At 42.8% G+C, this 21705-nt stretch overlaps 1 protein-coding gene across 1 annotated transcript in view; it reads right to left on the bottom strand.

The window, feature by feature from the left end:
• The window catches only part of LOC126281761 (microtubule-associated protein futsch), a 791323-nt gene that overhangs the window by 95747 nt on the left and 673871 nt on the right, over positions 1 to 21705 (bottom strand). The window contains exon 2 of the mRNA XM_049980959.1: positions 19516 to 19614. Within this exon, the coding sequence (XP_049836916.1) occupies positions 19516 to 19614 (99 nt within the window). The remainder of the gene's footprint in view (positions 1 to 19515; positions 19615 to 21705) is intronic.

Raw genomic sequence — 21705 nt, forward strand, 5'->3', positions numbered from 1 at the left:
TGTGCGTCTCATTGAAGTGTAGTGCAGTATTCAGTAAAGGTACCCTGACTGTCAAATGTGTAACTCGCTTTTTAAAATCCTCTCGATAACTACCTAGTGGATAACATTAGAAGTTCCATGAGAATTTCCGCGGGTGACACGATTGTACAGAGAGAAGCCGCAACGCTAGGAAATTATACCGAAATGCAGGCTTTCGAGCCTCAACATTAACAAATCTAAAGCAAAGGGCGTAAATACGGGGAAAGATCCATTACTCTGCTGTTACACGATTACAGAACAATCACAGGAAGCAGCCGCACCAATTAAATATCGAAACACGCGTGTGGAGCGATTTAAAGTGGAACAACCATACAAAACTAATCGCAGATAAGGCACATGCCAGACAGATTCATGGGAAGATTCTTCAGGAAGTGTAATCCAGCCACGAAAGGGAAGCTTGCTAAACCCTTGTTCCACTATGGGATCCATATCACAGAGAATTAATAGAGGAAACAGAGAAGACACAGAGAATACAAGCACATTTCCTCACAGGTCATTTGGTAAGCGCGGAAGACTCAAAACGCTACAAGAGAGGCTTTGTGCATCACGATTTGGTTTACAGTTAAAATTCCGAGGGCATACGTTCTTAGAAGAGTCACATGGTATATTGCTTTCTCTTGCATATACACTAATGGCCATTAAAGTTGCTACACCAAGAAGAAATGCAGATGATAAACGGGTAGTCATCGAACAAATAAATTATACTAGAACTGACATGTGATTACATTTTCACGCAATTTGGGTGCATAGACCCTGAGAAATCAGTACCCAGAACAACCACCTCTGGCCGTAACAACGGCGTTGATACGCCTGGGAATTGAGTCAAACAGAGCTTGGATGGCGTGTACAGGTACAGCTGTCCATGCAGCTTCAACACGATACCACAGTTCATCAACAGTAGTGACTGGCGTATTGTGACGAGCCAATTGCAAGGCCACAATTGACCAGATGTTCTCAATTGGTGACAGATCGGGAGAATGAGCTGGCCAGGGCAGCAGTCAAACATTTTCTGTATCCAGAAAGGCCCGTACAGGACCGGCAACATGCGGTCGTGCATTATCCTGCTGAAATGTAGGGTTTCGCAAGGATCGAATGAAAGGTAGAGCCACGGGTCGTAACAAATCTGAAATGTAACGTCCACTGTTCAAAAGTGCCGTCAATGCGAACAAGAGGTGACCGAGACGTGTAACCAATGGCACCCCGTACCATCACGCCGGGTGATACGCCAGTATGGCGATGACGAATACACGCTTCCAATGTGCGTTCACCGCCATGTCGCGAAACACGAATGCTACCATCATGATGCTGTAAACAGAATCTGGACTCATCCGAAAAAATGACGTGCACCCAGGTTCGTCGTTGAGTACACCATCGCAGGCGCTCCGGTCTGTGATGCAGCGTCAAGCTGATAGTCCATGCTGCTGCAAACGTCGTCGAACTGTTCGTGCAGATGGTTGTTGTCTCACAAACGTCCCCATCTGTTGACTCAGGGTTCTAGATCCGTTACAGTCATGCGGATAAGATGCCTGTCATCTCGACTGCTAGTGATACGAGGCCGTTGGGATCCAGCACGGCGTTCTGTATTACCCTCCTGAACCCACCGATTCCATATTCTGCTAACAGTCATTGGATCTCGACCAACGCGAGCAGCAATGTCGCGATACGATAAATCGCAATCGCGATAGGCTACAATCCGACCTTTATCAAAGTCGGAAACGTGATGGTAGGCATTTCTCCTCCTTAGACGAGGCATCACAACAACGTTTCACCAGGCAACGCCGGTCAACTGGTGTTTGTGTATGAGAAATCGGTTGGAAACTTTGCTCATGTTAGCACGTTGTAGGTGTCGCCACCGGCGCCAACCTTGTCTGAATGCTCTAGCAAGCTGTTGATTTGCATATCACAGCATCTTCTTCCTGTCGGTTAAATTTCGCGTGTGTTGCACGTCATCTTCGTGGTGTGGCAATTTTAATTGCCAGTAATGTATTTCTCGGCAGTTAAATTGTATAATCAGAGAGATCTATCTCATAAGAACCAGGAGCATTTCTTCGCGCGCGCCATTTGCGACTGGTGGGCTAAAGTTTGGGGGGGGGGGGGGGGGAAGGAGGAGGAGGAGGGGAGGCGTGACAGTGGTGCACAGAGTACCAAGTACCTTTCACTGCAGACCGCAAATTTACATCTACATCCGTACTCCGCAAGCCACCTGACGGTGTGTGGCGGAGGGTACCTTGAGTACCTCTATCGGTTCTCCCTTGGTTTCGGGGATTAGCTGTAGCTTTAGATATTGAGTTCTGTCTGCTACGAAGTGTTGAATACGGTTCGGATTTTCTGCTCGCACGTTTTTCCGATTACCCGTTGCTATGCAACGACGCTGTTACACCATCGGTCTTTCGGTTGCGTGCCATGAGCCCTCCTGCTATATCTGGTTTCGGCTGTAAGAGAAATGAGGATGACCTGGGGGAGAAGACGAGAGTGTCTCGAAGGGAAATATTTCAGCTGAGGGTGTCCCCCCCGCTGCTGGGAGTGGATCGAGAACACGGGCCTGCTGCCACAAAAGACGTGCCTCCCCAAGTCGGCCAGATATTGCAATTGGATTGGATCGACGGCGCCAGCGGCGATCGTCGAGAAGAAGGCGCAGTATTGGTCGGGGTGAAGGGGTGAGCGATAAATATATGGCCCTCCCAGATATCTGTTGGCGGTGCGGGGCCCACAACGGAGTGTAGCGGTGCTGGAAGCTCCCACGCCTGCAGCAGTTATTACTTAACGGTGTGTGTCCTCTGGTTACTGCTGCAGTCTTCTTCATTTTAAATGCATGAGTGTCGTTGTATTCTGTATTGGGCTTCCTGTTGTAACGCTTTCTGTCTCACTTGTTTTTTATTTATTACCTGGTATGATATGTCTTTGCAGAAAATCTTTTGTTTCCTTCTCTGTTTCTTTTTTTTCCTTTTCACTATCGTAACGCATAATCAGATAAGTAGTGTAGTCATTGTTGTGAATTGGAGAAATTTAGCATTTATGTATTTAGCAATGCAATTAGTTCAGCTGGCAATATTAAGACCATGTGTATATCTCTTAGTCTGCATCTGATCAGGTATCTTTAACGTATTGTGCTGATATGCAATACGACACTAGATACTAATTAACAGAAATAATAAAAGCCAGAATAAGACCATAACAGAGTCGCAATTCTAGATGTACTGATATTAAGAACGGGAATAATGATAATAACTGAAGAGTCAATAAAGCACAGTCAAGAGAACTGTTACCTCAAATTGCAGGAAGTAATCAAAACAGCGACATAAGGCACACATCACTATTTTTAACTAAACACACGAGATGCTACACAAAATTTACTAGAAACTGAATATGGCGCCCAAACAATCAGCAGTACAAACTTCCGCCAGTAGGTGCCTCTAGTCGTGTCTTTCAACTGCCGTCATTGTGAGTGTGAATGTTGCTCTCGAGTTGTTTACGCCGTGTTTTTCTACGTCTGCCAATATCGAAGTGGCTGACTTGAAGGAACAGAGTTTCTCCTTTAAGTTTTGTTTTGTGAACAAGCTTTGAGTGAAACAAGAACATTTGAGTGGTTGATTGGGAGTCTGTAGATGACGACAAAACACTCGAGCCGATTTGCGGAAGGAGATGAAAGTGCGTCAAGTGATCCAAACAGAGAGAAACCATGCAATGCATTGCGTCTGTGAAGTCGTTGGAGTTTCATACATGACATGAGACGAGTTACAGCGCCAAGTCTGTTGAGCGCCGACCAAGGAGACCATCGGCTTCAGGTTTGCCTAGAACTATGAACAGCAGTCTGAAATGATCCAGATTTTCTGTCCATGGCGACGAATTTTACGAGTACGGCTACGACCCTGAGTACAGTTATGACAGTGAATCAAAATAGCCACCTCCGCAGTGGAAATTACTACCCTCTCGGCGATCCAAAAAAGCGCGCCAAGTTTGCAGCAACATCGAGTCAGTGGATAGTGATTTTCTTCTTTTTTATGTTCATGAACTTGGCTCTAAGGAAATTCTTCCAAGTGGTCGGACCGTCACTGGGAAGCTCTAGTGCAGTGTTTTGAGGAGATTAAGGCAAGATCTTAGAAGTAGACTGCCGGAGAGATGGGACAACGAAGACTGGTTTCTGTATCATGACAATACACCTACACACCTCGCTCATTGTGAGAGCAATTCCTGGCAAAAAACAACATGAAAACTTTCTCACCTGATCAAGTCTCTTGTTTTTTCGTCCTCTTCCTGAAAATGAAGCTTAAGGTTTACTCCTTAGAAGAAACACAACGGGAATCGCAAGTCATTATAGTAAGACTGAGCCAGCAGGCATGCAACACCGCTTCCAACTGAGAAAATCGCTGGGAGCTAACGCGAGGGGGACTACTTTAAAGGCGACGATTGAAATAAAGATGTTAGGTGAGTTTCACGATTTTTATGGGGAAAGGGAAATGAAGATCTAAATCTGGACTGCCGGACGGCGACTTAAGTCGGTGTTCTCCCGAATAGAAGTGAAATTTCTTAATCAGAAAGAAAAAAAGTTAAGGGATCAGTTTCTTTATTGTACTTAATTTTATTACCTATGCAAGTGTAAGAAAGTAATGAGAGAAAAAAAGGGGAGTCTACGAGAAATAGTCATATTTGTCATTAACGTGACAAAGATATTGTGATTATACCAGCAAGTGATCCAAAACTGTCGTGAAAACATCATGTTGATCATATGCAACCTGAGACGTAGTTGGTTCTAGAGATGAAATCGTAGCAGTGTCAATGGGCTTCGAAAACGTTTCTGCTGGTCTAAAGGAGCACCCGTGAACTATACAGATCGAATCTTGGATTGCAGTTACAATGAGGTAATAGGACCTCGCCTTCTACAGTCGTAGGAAGAGAGGCCTAAGCAGACAGGCAGTTAAAATTACGTCACTGACATCGATCTGCAGAAACCATTATTGAACCATTGCTACAACAATAAAAGACATATTGCCTCTAACAGACGTGACGTGCATAAACAGCGATCCTATTTACGAGGTTGCATAGGGCCTTGCAGAAATCCATGATTTGGAGACTCACTCTCCTTTCGCATCCGAACCACCATTTCTCATTGTCGGAGGCTCTCATCCCCATTTTGTGCATATCAGCTTTTGTTCTCTGCTCTATTCTTTATGCCAGTAGTAAACATTCCATTAGAAACTTATTCACCATTTGCTATTCGGAGCATGACACTACAATGGGTGTGCCTTACGGATTTGAAAACTGAATCTAACATATGATCTTAATAAACCGAAGGGAAGTTCGTTTTACTGAAAATGTGATTAGTGGGTAATGAGAACTTTACATTGGTATGCCGAAGGTCAGTGGGACTACGCATGATGGATTTCTGCAGGGTCGGAAGGAACGACGGAAACAACATCGTATTGCCGTTAAGGATGTGAAACTGTAGCAATTAGCTAGCGACATACCTACAGAAAAATAATTTTTGTTAATTAATGTGACTAAGTGGTTTATGAGTGGCTAAAGATGCAAGGGGACAAAGTGACGTAAGCTGGACATGTAGTTGCGAAGGTTAGCTAGCAAAGTAACAAATAGGACAGCATAACGGAAAAAGGCTTCCAGACTCACGTCAACATTTGTAGAAAAGATACTGAAAAGCACAGATTCATGATAGAAATGATGTGTCTCTATAGAATTTAGTTGAAACTCCAATATTGTATGAATTACTTTTCAAATAATAGCCGGCCGGGGTGACCGAGCGGTTCTAGGCACTTCAGTCTGGAACCGCGGGACCGCTACGGTCGCAGGTTCGAATCCTGCCTCGGGCATGGATGTCCTTAGGTTCGTCATGGTCGTGTTTTTAAGAATACCGTAAAATGAATTTGCTAACACTGATTTTATTCGATCAACGGTACGAGATTATGGTCTACCGCAGGTTTATATCGAAAGGCATCCTATCGATGACTGCTGACTATGGCGCACAGCCTGTAACTTGAACTTACAATCGGTATAGTTCGTATACATCTTATATCTTCGGTTATGCCAAAGCTGTTCGTTTACGTATAATTATCAACGTTCCCTGGCATTGTAAAATCACTGAAAGATAGTATTTATTACCCACTGACTCCTCCTAATGTGTGAGCGGCAAAAGGCAACGCTCGTTACCAAATATTTATTAAAACTATTACTTGATTGCCGGTCGCTGTGGCAGAGCGGTGCTAGGCACTTCAGTCTGGAACCGCACGACCGCTACGGTCGCAGGTTCGAATCCTGCCTCGGCTATGGATGTGTGTGATGTCCTTACGTTAGTTAGGTTTAAGTAGTTCTACGTTCTAGGGATCTGTCGACCTCAGATGTTAAGTCCAATAGTGCGCAGATCCATTTTCGAATAATAGCCAGTAACACTAGAGAAATAAACAGTAGAAGACTCGCGATTGTAAAAACGAAAGAATTCTTTCATGGAAACTCCACTTACCTTGCAGATAGTCTGAGGTAATTAATGCAATGGTGTGGGAAGATACAGCAAAAAAAACTAAGTACTGGAATAAAGCAGCTGATACTAGTTTTAAAACTAGCCGCAGAAGAATAGAGTATTAAGAAATAAATTTTAGTTCTAAGTCTGTGATACTAAAGAAAAGGCGATTTGAAATAGGCTTAACGCTGGCGGATTTAAATATCATCTGGGAAATTGCAAGGCAAATCCAAGCAGAGATTAATTAATTGGGAGAGGAAAATGTAGGAAATTGAGACTCTTTGCTAGAGGGCTCGAAATAATTTAGAGCCACTGAGACTTGAAATAAGAAACAGAAATGTTCAATTAAGCTCGTATTAGGAAGTGTTAAATGTGGCCTCTAAACCGGTCAGTGGGCTCACTGTAAACTGCGTACCCATTGTCCAGTTTATGCGTCAGGTTCACGACCCAGCATCGGCGTAGTCGCTCATTCGCTCATTGCGCAATATCGGCTTTAGAGAGCAATAAATATGTACAGCAAGTGTAATAACTACTTCCGTCTGTTGCTGAGGGTGGTAGTTAATGGAGCAATGCAAGTTTCAATAAGAGAACCAACAGATTGTTATACCTGTAGATTTTTTTAGCAAATTTGGATAAATAACAGGCGACAATGAAGTTTATTCGGTAACTTGTATGTTTCAATGTGTTAGTAGTCCAGCGCCAGGTGTAAATATCTACAATATTGCATTTTATCAAGAAGTTCGTTTCTAACAGTAGCCACTTTGGAAAGTTTTTCAGAAACTGGATTGGAATGAAAGTAAATTTAGCCAAAGGCAGCCAGTTTTGCCTTTTGGGGCACTAAAAACCTAGGTGTCGTGCGACCAGACACAGTCATCATCATCATCATCATATATCAACCATATTCAAAATCAATTGAAGGGATGCGTGCTAGACAAAGCCACAAGCAGTATTTGGCAGTTTCTGCTGTTTTGTTGTTGTGAGATACAACCTTACGTTTTGTGCAGAGTTTGTAAACATTTTCACATCTACGTATTTTTGTGCTGCAGAGTAGGCCACATACATTAAAGCTATTTGAAAGACATTTTTAACTCCTCAGTAACAAAATTTTACGTTGAGCAAAATTCTGTATTTTTTAAAACTAGTTGTACAATATGTGGACGATTAAGCCATATTTCGCTGGTCTTGTACCAACTTCTAGCTTGCAACGAAAGAAGGTTTTCTACATTGGAACAAGTGTATTTGCAGACTGATTGATTTTCTTTAAGGTATTAACAATTTTAACTCTCTTCAAAATGGAAACTGATGTAAATTTACTAAAACTTGTATTTCGGAAGTATTTAATTCGTGTTTTGTTCTTGATAATACTATTCCTTAATTTGATTAAACTTATTGATTATTTGTGTGTAGGAGAGTGATAATGTAACAGAGACTATTAAACACAGTATTGACTGCATTTTTTAAATTACAACACCTTTAAATATGGGCAGAACATTTGTTCCTAGGTACATTACCTTGTTGTACCTTGGTACATTTTTTTCCACACTTGGAATAGTCTTACTTTTCCAGAGTAATTTTTGATCGTCCGGAAACGACTAAAACACACAAAAAGTCCTTGTCACCGTTTAAAAATGGAACAAGAAAATATACTGAACTTCTGTTACACGGTTGGTTAAAGACAAAGGCCTGAAATAGCTTCCAAGGTACAATGCTCTCCCCCGTACAGTTTCATCTATATTATAAATACGTGTATGGTGGTGGTGGTGGTAGTGGTGGTGGTGGGGTGAGGTGGGGGACGACTGCTCTGCAAACGAAAAAAAATTGTAATTTAATATAACATCGCTAACACTCTCTAGCTTAACACTCACGGGTCTTTGGAGATGTATGTGAGTACGGTAATGAAAACAGGAAGAAAGTATAAACCAAAACGGAAGTGGGTATCGGACGTAAGCGATTTCACAGATACTTTACAATACTCACGACACTACATGCTATTTTTTTTGGCTCTGCGCTGGATGACTAGTTCACAAGCTTGAGTTATTCAGCCTGGTGAGCATGTTAGAATTATGAATATACCGATTAAACATGAAGAAAACAAAACAATACAGTTTGCTGAAGGTTTATCGTGTGCTCCCGTTTCCGTTAAAAAAGCGCGCTAACATAACCATGCTGCCACTGGTCCGAATTCATACTGAAATTCAATAGATGAATGGATTGTTAGAACAGTGAGTGAGTTCACGTGGTCCATTATCTGTAACAGGCTTCCAGATCAATGTGCAACACAAATTCCTCTGTTCTCTCGGCGCACATCACGAGCATTGTTAGCGCTGCAGCTTTCGTAAAAAAGCTTTTGAAAATCACTACACCCGTCCTTTTCAGATTAGCGGCTCTGATTGTCCCTAGTGAAGCAGATTATAATGGAAACAACAGCTCTGCTAATGCAGTATTGTCAACTTTCATACATAAATTATGGCGGCAGGAAATGTACATTTGCACAGTGCTGGAAGCATCGATTTCACTTCAGTGAACACTAAATAGTTCGTACCCAAGAGAACAGAGAAATACGGCGTTGATAAATAAAGAAACCCAACTCACACTTCAAATAGGCACCTTGTGTTACACGACGAATAGCAGAGATGTAGCTCATTTCTTTCCACATAAAATTTTTGCTGGTCCCTAGCTAATGATTTCATTTCCAGAACAATTCGATGACGCAGGATTTTCCGGCAATATCGGACACGATTATTAGAACTGAAGTGTGTTGCCTGAGTAGGAAGTAAATCTAATAGTACTGAAAGTAAGAAAGTACCTAGTATCTTGGCAGCTCTATGTACCCCGTTACAGCACAATTTTCGCTGCGTAACAGTAAGAGCCTTCAGAAAAGTCGCAGAAGACATTACATTATGGCGGCTCTCTGTCTATATCGAGTAATCCGCGAGCCCTCTGACGTGTGCTGGAGGATACTTGAGGTACCACTAACTGATACCACCTATACTGTTCCGTTCGCGAATGGGGTCTGTGAAGAATAATAGTCAACACACCTATGGATTCCTGTGTTACCATTTAGGAGTTTCAGATCCTAAATGAAAGAATTACGGCAATTAATTATACTGGGAAGAGCAAACGCTGGTTCATAAGACATTATTTGTCGGAAGTAACGTGCTCTTCGTACGTTTTAGAAGTGCAGTTTTTATCGCGATACTATACTTGCAACTTGAACGGCTTCAAGTGAAGATGGGGCTTAGAACACTCTGTGCTGCCGTATGAAGAATGTAAGGTTCATTACTTGTCTGTGTTGTAAGTTTTCTTGGTTTCTGTTTGAACATGGCCATTGTATTCTCGACCCATTCATTCAGCGTGCATTTATGATTCTAACGCTATCATTTGCTTATGCAAGTACTACATCTGCAAATTTCTCTCTGACATGAAAGCTTTCAGTTGAATTGACGGTAGAATGTACTGACAATCTACTGACGTTTAGCATACTGCAGAAAGGAAAATGCTCGTTTTAGAGGGATCGTCGTCATTTTCCTACATAAAGGCAAGAACGCCACAGCCCATTCCATGGGGAGTAGCTCTTTGTGTGCACTAAAGAAATTCTGTTTCTATAAATTGTTAGAAATAAAAATCAGGAACATGCTCCAACTGAATACGGTGAAACACTAGAAACTGACGTACATCTACTTACTACATAGTTTAAAATCATGAATATGCAAACTGTGATTCTGGATTTGAAGATTTCATTCGATTTATTCTCCTTAAACAAGTTACGCTGTTAGAAAATTGAACACGAAAAATTACATGCATTTCAATACAAAATTGTATCTCGAGGAGATAGGGTAGAAAATGTAGACACTTCTTTTGTACTAGTACTTAAGTTTCTGAGCCACGTTTATTCCTTTTGTTGTTATTTATCGAATGTTCAAAAATGGTTCAAATGGCTCTAAGCACAATCGGACTTGGCATCTGAGGTCATCAGTTCTCTAGACTTAGCACTACTTTAAAGCTAACTAACCTAAGGACATCCATGACCGAGGTAGGATTCGAACCTGAGACCGTAGCGACCGCGCGGTTCCAGATTGAAGCGCCTAGAACCGCTCGGCCACAGCGGCCGGCTATCGAATTTTGAGTGTAGTTTTACACTGACGCAACAGGAAGCCAAACGCGCCAGAGTTATGAAAAATAAAAGAAATCCGAGAGTTGTTCTTCCTGCACGAGTTAGATTATCTGATCAAAAGTATCCAGACGTTATTAGTGGACGTGACATTAATATTCGGCGTCTCCAAACTTGGCCTTTATGGCGGCTTTGGGAACACTTTCAGTGAGGTGTCTGAAAGTTTGTAGGGGAATGGAAAACCATTTTTCCTCAAGAGCCGAAACCAGAGCAGGTAGAGATGTCGAACGCTCAAGTCTGGAGCGAAGTCCACGTTCTAACTCTTCCCAAGGGTGTTCCATTGGGTACAGGTCGCAACTCTGGGCAGGGCAGTCCATTTCAGGTTTTATGACAAGGTGACTGTCATGCTGATTCAAAAAATCATCGTCTCGTAACTGTTTTACAGTATGCGATACACAGTGGTGTAAAACTTGTTCATATGCACCCTAAACCAAGAAAAATACTCCCGTAACGTAAAATTACCCATTCCGTACTTCACTGCTGGCACTACACCTGGCGGCAGGATGCATTGTCCAGGCATTCGCCACAAACACAAACCCTTCCGTGGGACTGCCAAAGGGCATAACCTGGTTCATCACTCCAAATCACTCGTTTACAGTAGTCGACTGTTCAGCAGTGTAGCTCTTTACAACAAAATAGTCACTTAGCACTCGTTGCAGAAATGTGTAGTTGTTGAGGAGCTGCTCGATCGTTGTACCCTATTCTTTTCAGCTCCCTGCGCATGATCATTGTACTAACTGGAATGCGTGCAGCACATTTGGAACTCACCAACGTATCCTTTTGCTGATTTCATGCGATTTTTGGTAGCCACCGTCTAAAGTGCCCAACTGTTCCGGTCCGTCAGTACAGGTCTACATGGTTTTGGTTTAGCTGTTCTTATTTCCTTTGCGTTGAGAGTCACATCACAAACGGTCGACACGCGCAGCTTATGAAGGGCAGAAATGTCCGTGATGGATTTGTTATTCAGCTGACATCCAACGGCTGGACCACCTTCGAAACACAACACTCTACCTCCTGTTACACTGGTGGGTTCGCCACTCGTGAGATCTAGTGGGCAGTTCAGCGTTACGTAGAGCTGCCTGGATACTTTTGATCGGATAGTGTACCTCTGTACATTTTCGATGTCTTTTTTCTTGTTCTTCTGCGCCTCATTTATGCGTTGCTTCTGTGTGGGGTTGGAAGAGGTGTAAGACAAGGTTGTTGTTTATCACCAACACCGTTCAATGTATATCTGGAGGAAATTATTAGTGAAAGTTTTGATGGAAGGAGAGGAGTTTGTATAGGGGGTCGGAGAGTGGAGTGTATAAGATTTGCAGACTACATGGTTGTGATGACAGAGAGTGCAACAGAGATTGCAACAGAGATGGAACAAATGTTAGATGATCTAAACACAAAATTAGAAGAATATGGAATGCAGATTAACAAGAAGGAAACAAAAAGCATGGTAATTGAAGGAAAGGGGAGAAAATGACATATGAAAATAGGGGAGAGGAAATAGAGCAAGTGAATAACTTCAATTACTTGGGAAGTGTAATAATAGATGATATGTATTGCTCAGCAGAAATTAGGAAAAGAATTGCAATGGCAAAAGAAAGATTCAAGAGGAAACAGAAATTACTTTGTGGACCACTAAACAAAGATCTGAGGAAAAGACTTACCAGATGTTACATCTGGAGCGTTGTACTATATATGCTGCGGAGATCTGGACATTGAGGAAGGAAGATGAAAGAAGATTGGAGGCACTAGAAATGTGGATACGGAGAAGAACGGAAAAGGTGAAACGGGAAGACCGAGTAACGAATGAAGAAGTATTAAGAAGAGTTGCAGAAGAAAGAAGCATGCTGAAAGTCATCAGAAAGAGAAAACGGAACTGGATTGGACATTGTTTGAGGAGGGACTGTTTATGGAAGGAAGGAATAGAAGGAATGGTGGAGGGAAAAAGGGGGAAGAGGTAAAACAAGATATCAAATGCTGGACAATATCAAAGGAGGCAAATATTCAGAAATGAAAAGACTGGCTATAGACAGACAAAAGTTGAAGAGGCTGAACCCATGACAAGACCTGCCGTAAGGCAGAATACCATACTACTACTACTACTCCTGTGTGTGGGGAATGGAGAAACCTTAAATTACACTATAGCTGTCTTAAAGGATACTGAAACTGTATAGCACCCTTCACACATGGCAGATACTGTTTAGCTCGCTTTCGTTAGTAACGTTACCGTTTAACGCCCTACTTTTGTTTGTTACATGCCCCAAGAATGATTTACACTACATATCGTACTGATGTAAATATGTAATAATGGTGAAAAGTAGTTGGCACGAATGGTAAAGTTCATGTTTCGTCTAACATCGTGACAATGGACTTTATTATTCCTTTGCATGTTTTAGTATTCAGTGTGAGTCAGGAGGGAAAGTGTGTGTTTTGACAGGTGATAGCATTAGTGATTCTGAACAACTGAACAAAAAACTTGATGTGGACATACGCCCTATTCCGAATGGTTACCGAGATAGAACACTTTAAATGTACTCCGTCTTCAGGCCACGAGTGGCCTGCCGGGACCATCCGACTGCCGTGTCATCCTCAGAGGAGGACGCGGATAGCAGGGGCGTGGGGTCAGCACACCGCTCTCCTGGTCGTTACGATGGTATTCTTGACCGAAGCCGCTACTATTCTGTCGAGTAGCTCCTCAATTGGCATCACGAGGCTGACTGCACCCTGAAAAATGGCAACAGCGCATGGCGGCCTGGATGGTCACCCATACAAGTGCCGACCACGCCCGATCTCACGGGAACCGGTGTATCCACTGCGGCAAGGCCGTTGCCACTTTAAATGTACATTTTTATTTATTTTCTGTATTATTCACTGTCAAATTGTTTACAGCGTACCACAGTAATCTAGAGGAAGATGAGACGAACATTTTGATACGGGACGCATGTGGTCTATCAAGTCGGAAAACTACCTCAAACTGGCCTACAAAAAGTATCTAAGCTACTTCGCACGCGCGTCGGGCGAGATTTTCAATATTCTCGCCGTCTCTCAGCGCAAACTGGTAGTCCAAGAGAAAAAGTAAATAGCACCTTTTTTGTAGCAAATTTAATTTAGTTTAATTGTTTACTGAGACATGTTTTCGTAGGAGTATGCAGTTTTCGAGTTATTACAGAAAAACTTACGAAAGCGATATTAAACGTGTTCTATTTCGGAAACTATTCGCAATAGGACATATGCCTATATGAAGTTTTTTCTTCAGAATCACTAATACTGTCGCGTCCCAAAGCATGCACCTTTCCTCCTGACTGACCCTGTATATATATAAAACAGTCAACTACCACATATGCGTCCACAAAAGATGAACGAGAACAACATCTGTCATTATGAAATTTTAATTACCTCTTAGCACTATTTCGAACAATTTTGGCGAGTGCAATTAGCCACAGTATGTTGATATATGTATTACTTGTCCACAAGATATACAAACTTTGCCAAACCTAAATAGAGTGATGTAGCTTCTTATAAAATTATCATCTAAATGCAGAGTTAAGGACTTAGGAACGGTTTGCACACTCCCTCCCTGCTTCCTTCCCTCCGTCCAAGCCATTTCTTACTTTTCTGACCAGTGTTGCAGTCGCTATATCCTATCTTTTAAGGCAATCGAAAGATCATTTGTAGAATAAGGTACTCAGCAAACCTTTTCCGAACATCATTTACTATTTTCTCTGTTATCATGACCCTATTAGTATCGATTGCTACGGTCGCAGGTTCGAATCCTGCCTCGGGCATGGGTGTGTGTGATGTCCTTAGGTTAGTTAGATTTAAGTAGTTCTAAGTCTAGGGGACTGATGACCGCAGATGTTAAGTCCCATAGCGCTTAGAGCCATTAGAATCATTTTTATGACCGATCGGTTACCAATGAATATTGGTCATGTCTTCAGCCTGAAGTGTGGACTTTAGCATCGAACGTTTCCTGGCATCACTCTTCTGGAGCATATTTGCAGTTGTACGTACTGCATCACTTAATTTTCGTCTACAACCCGCACCGTTTCACGAAACACAGCTTCATAGGAGGTCTCCCGATGCCGAGAGAGTGTCACTTTCGCTCTGTCTGCTTTACAATGCATCAGCGAGATCGTGCAGTCAACATCCGTGCTACGTCGCAGCTTCCCACCCGGGGCTCACAGAAATACGAACCTCGCAACGAACTTGGTACGTCACACTAGTCGGCTTGTCCGCCATATTTCGCGGATCCTCGGCTCCGTGCACGGCCTACGGGAAATCAATATGTAACTGAAATTGTACTCACTAAAGGTCTTAACTCTGTCGTGTGCTATCGAGAGTTTGCATGCTTTTAAACGTGCAGTGAATAATTATTAAATTGTTCCGAAATAATTACTCGCTCCCCGCCGGAGACGGTTGCTAGCACTCAGACCTGCTGGGGATTAGCCGAGAGGTCTGGTGCGCTGCAGTCATGGACTATGCGGCTGGTCCCGGCGGAGGTTCGAGTCCTCCCTCGGGCATGGGTGTGTGTTTGTCCTTAGGATACTTTAGGTTAAGTAGTGTGTAGGCTTAGGGACTGATGACCTTAGCAGTTAAGTCCCATAAAATTTCACACACATTCGAACCTTTTTTTTTTTTTTTTGCAGTGGCACGTGCTGTGACGTACACGGCATCGCCTGTCTTGCCCTTGCGCCTCATTTACACTCTTGCACGCTCGAGCAACTTCGCCGAATACATTGGGAATGAAGGAATGAACGCAGTGTAACACTAACGCAACTGCGGCCCTTTGATTTCTAATCTATGCAACCGTCAACATTTACTACTACTCGCTCCGTTTCTTATCTCTACATCACCCATGACTGGGAGAAAATGTGTTATAGTGAAGAGTGAAAAGACCAACACTATTACCAAGTTTGGTAGTCGCAACTTGACTGTTTCGGCTTGATAAAAGTGACTAAGCCTCGTATGACCCTTCAGATCGCCTGACCCTATTTCTGTGGAGCACACCTCTAACAGTATCGAGCGAGATGGACGCAAGTCGACATCAGCTCCGACCAACTTCCGTTGGTTGGTGGCGTTGCTGCTGTCATGGATCTCGACTGCGCCCCTTCGCTCTCTGTGTCCCATGAGATTCGTGCCTCAACACACCACTGTCCTTGGTTCAAATGGCTCTGAGCACTATGGGACTCAACTGCTGTGGTCATTAGTCCCCTAGAACTTAGAACTACTTAAACCTAACCTAAGGACATCACACACATCCATGCCCGAGGCAGGATTCGAACCTGCGACCGTAGCAGTCGCACGGTTCCGGACTGCGCGCCTAGAACCGCGAGACCACCGCGGACGGCGACCACTGTCATTATCTGCGCGAAATGGGCGCTACGATACACCGTAGTCCGTTCGGGCAGAGATCTGGGGCAGAGAAGGTCTGTGAAGGTCTCTGTACGGCGGCTTAGTATGTCTGTCACGCCAGATCAGCTAACGCGATATTGTTTACGTTTCTATGGTAATGCCTCAGTGTTAGCGCAGTTCTGGTTTTCAGTCAGCATTGAAGACAGCCTTCTGCAGTCGCGAATGAATGCTGACAACAGCGCTGCCGGCTGTCAGGGATCTTTCTATCGCCTCGTGGATAACAGGTAAGTGCGTTTAATTCAGTTCGTTGCGGGGATATCCCGCATTATCCCACATTCATGTCAACAAGAATAATAACGGCATAATGATACAGTGCTAAATGGGATATACAGTCAACAACTACCCGGACGCCTCCGTGATGTAGCGGCTAGAGCTATTGGCCAGTTTCGATTCTCGAAAACCAACCACGACTTTTCTGTGGTGCGAAGGTCTCGGTGCACCCGCCCTCAGGACGCCAAATGCGAAGTTGCTGGATTAAATAAGCTGTGAAACCATTTATGTTCATTACTAGTCAACTAATAATAATAATAATAATAATAATAATAATAATAATCTCCTGGTCGTATTAAAATTTGCCTGTTGTGATCAGATACATAAATTAGTCTAAGTTGTATTGCTTCGTGTTTGTGTAGTATTTTTTGTGGTCTGTAGTCCTGCTAATGTGCTTTTTCCCTTTTCTTCAATATTTTATTTTTATTTTCCATTTAGAGATGTTAATCCTAATTCTGCTTTTATTTCTGTATTTCACCTTTATCTTGGTGCCTGCTACATGTCTGAAAAATCTCATTTGATATTCTGGATTCGTAGTCCGTCCTTTTTCGTTACCCACGTTTCGCTTTCAATTTTAAAATCTCAGAAGTGCCTCAGTTTCTACTTTCCTTTGCAGATTCCTCTCCTACTCTAATAGTGCCATTAATTAAGTTAAATTTTTCTGTGTGACGTTGAAAATAAATTTCGTCTGCCTGTAGGATATTGTATTCAAAGTACTTAAAACTTGTTTCTTGTTCTACTATTTTACCAGTTGTTACAATTTCGATGTCTATCTATAATGTGTAACCACTCTGTATCAAATAAGTTACGCAAAAAACAAAGCTGTCAGCAACCCGAAGGTTGATTTGAATATCACCGTGATACATTAGGCAAGGTCCCATTGGAGGTGGTATGACATCGCCTTCCTCCTAGCTTTTAACTGACTTCACCAGCCAGTTATAGGAGCACATACCGTTTAGCGTGGATTCCGAACGGCAGTACGACTCGGCATGTTCCATATGAATAAACACTGCTACGGCTGAAAGAAGTGATAAGTGACAGCTGAAAATCCTAGGAGTGATGGCGAAACGGACACATGACCTTCGGATATGTAGTCTGGCAATTTTCCACCGAGATAATGAGAAGTTTGATCATTCTACTTCCCTATCACAAACTATATTACATTTAGAGGGCGTTGGACGAATCGTGCTTTGAATGGAAAACCAACGCCTGCGACATACCGGGTGTTCGCAACCATGCGAGGCGAACTGTTCCTCTCTGACAAGTCTGGTGGGTGGAACTGTGATACTGATGCGTAGTGGGAAAGTACACACCAAACGTACAGCTCTCAACTGTCACACTGGACACCCTGTTCCTCTTCGCGACCGATTGGCTACATATCGTTCCAGACTACACTCGATCCCATTGAGTACTTTTCTTTCCTCGGAGGGATCTAGAATCGTCATACATGTGAAGTACAATAACGACACCAATGTCGAATCTTTTGGAAATATATAGGTGGTTAATTGTCAAGTAGCTTTGTAGGTTTTGTCCTCATATTTTCTCTTTTACAGGTCTCATCAGAGTCATAAGAGGTACACTACTGGCCATTAAAATTGCTCCACCAAGAAGAAATGCAGATGATAAACGGGTATTCATTGAACAAATTATACTAGAACTCACATGTGATTACATTTTCACGCAGTTTGGGTGCATAGATCCTGAGAAATCAGTACCCCGAACAACCACCTCTGGCCGTAATAACGGCCTTGAGACGCCTGGGCATTGAGTCAAACAGAGCTTGGATGGCGTGTACAGGTGCAGCTGCCCATGCAGCTTCCACACGATACCTCAGTTCATCAAGAGTAGTGACTGGCGTATTGTGGCGAGCCAGTTGCTCGGCCACCATTGACCAAACGTGTTCAATTGGTGAGAGATCTGGAGAATGTGCTGGCAGGGCAGCAGTCGAACATTTTGTGTATCGAGAAAGGCCCGTACAGGACCTGCAACATGCGGTCGTGGATTATCCTGATGTATGCAGGCCTTCGCAGGGATCAAATGAAGGGTAGAGCAACGGACCGTAACACATCTGAAATGTAACGTCCACTGTTAAAAGTGCCGTCAATGTGAACAAGAGGTGACCGAGACGTGTAACCAGTGGCACCACATACCATACGCCTGGTGATACGCCAGTATGGCGATGACGAATACACGCTTCCAATCTGCGTTCATTGCGATGTCACGAAAGACGGATGCGACCATCATGATGCTTTAAACAGAACCTGGGTTCATCCGAAAAAATGACGTTTTGCCATTCGTGCATCCAGGTACGTCACTGAGTACACCATCGCAGGCGCTCCTGTCTACGATGCAGCGTCAAGGGTAACAGCAGCCATGGTCTCCGAGCTGATAGTCCATGATATTTCAAACGTCGTCGAATTGTTCGTGCAGATGGTTGTTGTCTTGCAAACGTCCCCATATGTTGACTCACGGATCGAGACGTGGCTGCGCGACCCGTTACAGCCATTCGGATAAGAAGCCTGTCATCTCGACTGCTAGTGATACGAGGCCGTTGAGATCCAGCACGGGGTCCCGTATTACCCTCCTGAACCCACCGATTCCATATTCTGCTAACAGTCATTTGATCTCGACCAACGCGAGCAGCAATGTCGCGATACGATAAACCGCAATCGCGATAGGCTACAATCCGACCTTCATCAAAGTCGGAAACGTAATGGTACGCATTTCTCCTCCTTACACGAGGCATCACAACAACATTTCACCAGGCAACGATGGTCAACTGCTGTTTGTGTATGAGAAATCGGTTGGAAAGTTTCCTCATGTCATCACATTGTAGGTGTCGCCACCGGCGCCAACCTTATGTTGAGGATTTCTTTGAAAGGCTAATCATTTGCATATCACAGAATTTTCTTCCTGTCGGTTAAATTTCGCGTCTGTAGCACGTCAGCTTCGTGGTGTTGCAATTTTAATGGCCAGTAGTGTATATGACTGAATTCCAAGACGGAATTTGACCTCTGTCGCATAAACTTTAAACCCTTGCAGACTGAGAAGACAGGGTGTGTTTCACTACAGTTGTTTGATTGGAGACCAAAACCGGAGAACAGTTATTCAGAGATGAACTTCCTGTTTGCTAATCTGTGTGTGGGTAGTCAGCACTTACCGTTGCGTGCCTCTTCTCCTTCCGGAGCTTGGCTCGTCAGGGCTTGTAGTTCCTTTTCGAGGTCGACATGTGACGACTCGACGTCCCATGATAGGAATCCTGGAATGAGAGAGAAACAATGTTAAAACTCAGAAGACTTGTTTACACTCAGTGTTACTAGTCTACAGTTTTAATACAGAAGCAACACGTTGGAATGATTTAAATCGCGGTTTGTTGATGGTACGTAAGTTTTCCTACAGCGGCTCTATTAACCGCACTGACACAGACACATTGTCTCAAACAACTGCATCTGTTGCAGTAAAGGAAAAAAAGGAAGATTCCGGTTTAATGTCACCGATCAGGACATTGAAGATAGCATGGTATTCGCCTCAAGTCGAAACGTACGATTTTGACAATCCCTTTACAAACAGGGCTGCTCTACTTCCACCGATTGTCTGCACCCGCTCTGTAGCTACAAAAGTAATTACCACTGTGTATTTTGCATTCTTCAAAGAAACTGACAAACGTCGCGTTAAGGGCAACAAATATCGGAATTTGAAACTTGTTAAGTAAATTAATGGTTGAGTGTTAAGTAACCTTGCACATTTTCATATCTCCTCTTTCACGGTATTTATGACAGACTTAAGGGGGTCCACAAAGGTTGAAATGTTAAAGTTTTCAATCTTTTTTCGTCGACCTTAATCTACGGAATTTGCCCTGTGCAGTGATATATAATACATATATATCACTGCCTTGTTTCTGGTTTATTCATTCATTTAAACAAAACAACTTGCTGGTTTGACCATGTACATTTCACGGTTCTCAGATCAGAATTTGATTTTCTGAATCACCCGCCTCCGAGGGAAATTATTTAGGAGATGGGTATTCAAAAGCTCTCAAAGCACTTGAGATAGAGAAGCCATAGAGAGAAAATTTAATTGTCACTAAAATGGAGTTTACAGTTCGTGAACAAAAGCAAACGACTGAAAACTGCATACAATAGAAAGACATTGGAAGATTGCAAGAGATTAAATGGTAAGAACAGACTCATGCACTCCTTGATAGATAAAAGTCAAAATTGTTGAGGCATGACCATTAGGAATAATGTTAGCAGAGTAGAAGATATGAGAAAGGCAGCATGGGAGATTTCGTTTCACCTTTTTTTCAACAGACGATAAACCAGTTCATGGCCTATGCCGTCCAGGAAGTGCTTCATGGTGCAAATACAACAGAGCACAGCAAAATGGTCAGAAATTTACTCAGAATCCGGTAGTGGAGTTCTTGATTGAAAATTTCAAAGATTTCTCAGATGTAAGACTATTGAAGAACTGTCTCGATAGCCACACTCAGCATAATCTGGACCTGAATTCCCAACACCGTGTTTGTGTCAATTAGAAGACTGCCTTTTGATACCTTCGATGCAGTGGCAACGTTCAGTGAAGGAAATGTTACAAGGCACGAAGTCATGAAAAGACTGCTACAAACTGTTGGCTGTTTCACAGCGAAAGAAACGTTAAATTTAAAGAAAGATTTAGGCCATCAGAGAAAGCTGGAGAAGACCCTCAAACAAGGGCAAGACAGTGCAGATGAGCAGGAAATGGAAATTGCAAGCTGAGATGGAAGAGGCACAAAATAATCCTTCATACGGAGGAAGAATGCACTGACAACTTCAATGACAGTTTCCCGTAAGTTGTATTTTTTAAGAATAATCTGTACTTTTCTCAGCCCCTACCTTCTAAGATTTTTTATGAATTACAGGGTATACTCACAGGAGTATTGCGCATATTTTAACACGGGGGTTCTCCTATTTTGATATCTCAAAAATGTTAGCCGTATAGAAAGGTGTAGACAGTTCTTTATTTTTACGTCTATTTATTACAAAAATAATTACTGTCTTTAAACTAATCGATACATTTAGTAACTCCTCATTCAAAGCGGTTATCAATGTGTACCGTAGAAGCCATATATTTTTTTAAATTTTTATTCCCAATAGTTTCTGAGAAAAGTTATCTTTTATACGAATATTTTACATTGTTTGAGAGGGGGATTTTCCAGCCTGTCCGAGCCCCTTAAGTAGTTTCTCAGAACTGGAACCAATTTTGAATTTTTAAATGTCTTACGACAACATGAACGGAAATACAAGAGAGACTATCAACGAGGCTAAAGGGAAAATGGATTGTTTTTGGGTCCCTTCTTCACAGCTACTATTTT

The sequence above is a fragment of the Schistocerca gregaria genome, chromosome 7, assembly GCF_023897955.1.
Source record: "Schistocerca gregaria isolate iqSchGreg1 chromosome 7, iqSchGreg1.2, whole genome shotgun sequence".
Classification (NCBI taxonomy): domain Eukaryota; kingdom Metazoa; phylum Arthropoda; class Insecta; order Orthoptera; family Acrididae; genus Schistocerca; species Schistocerca gregaria.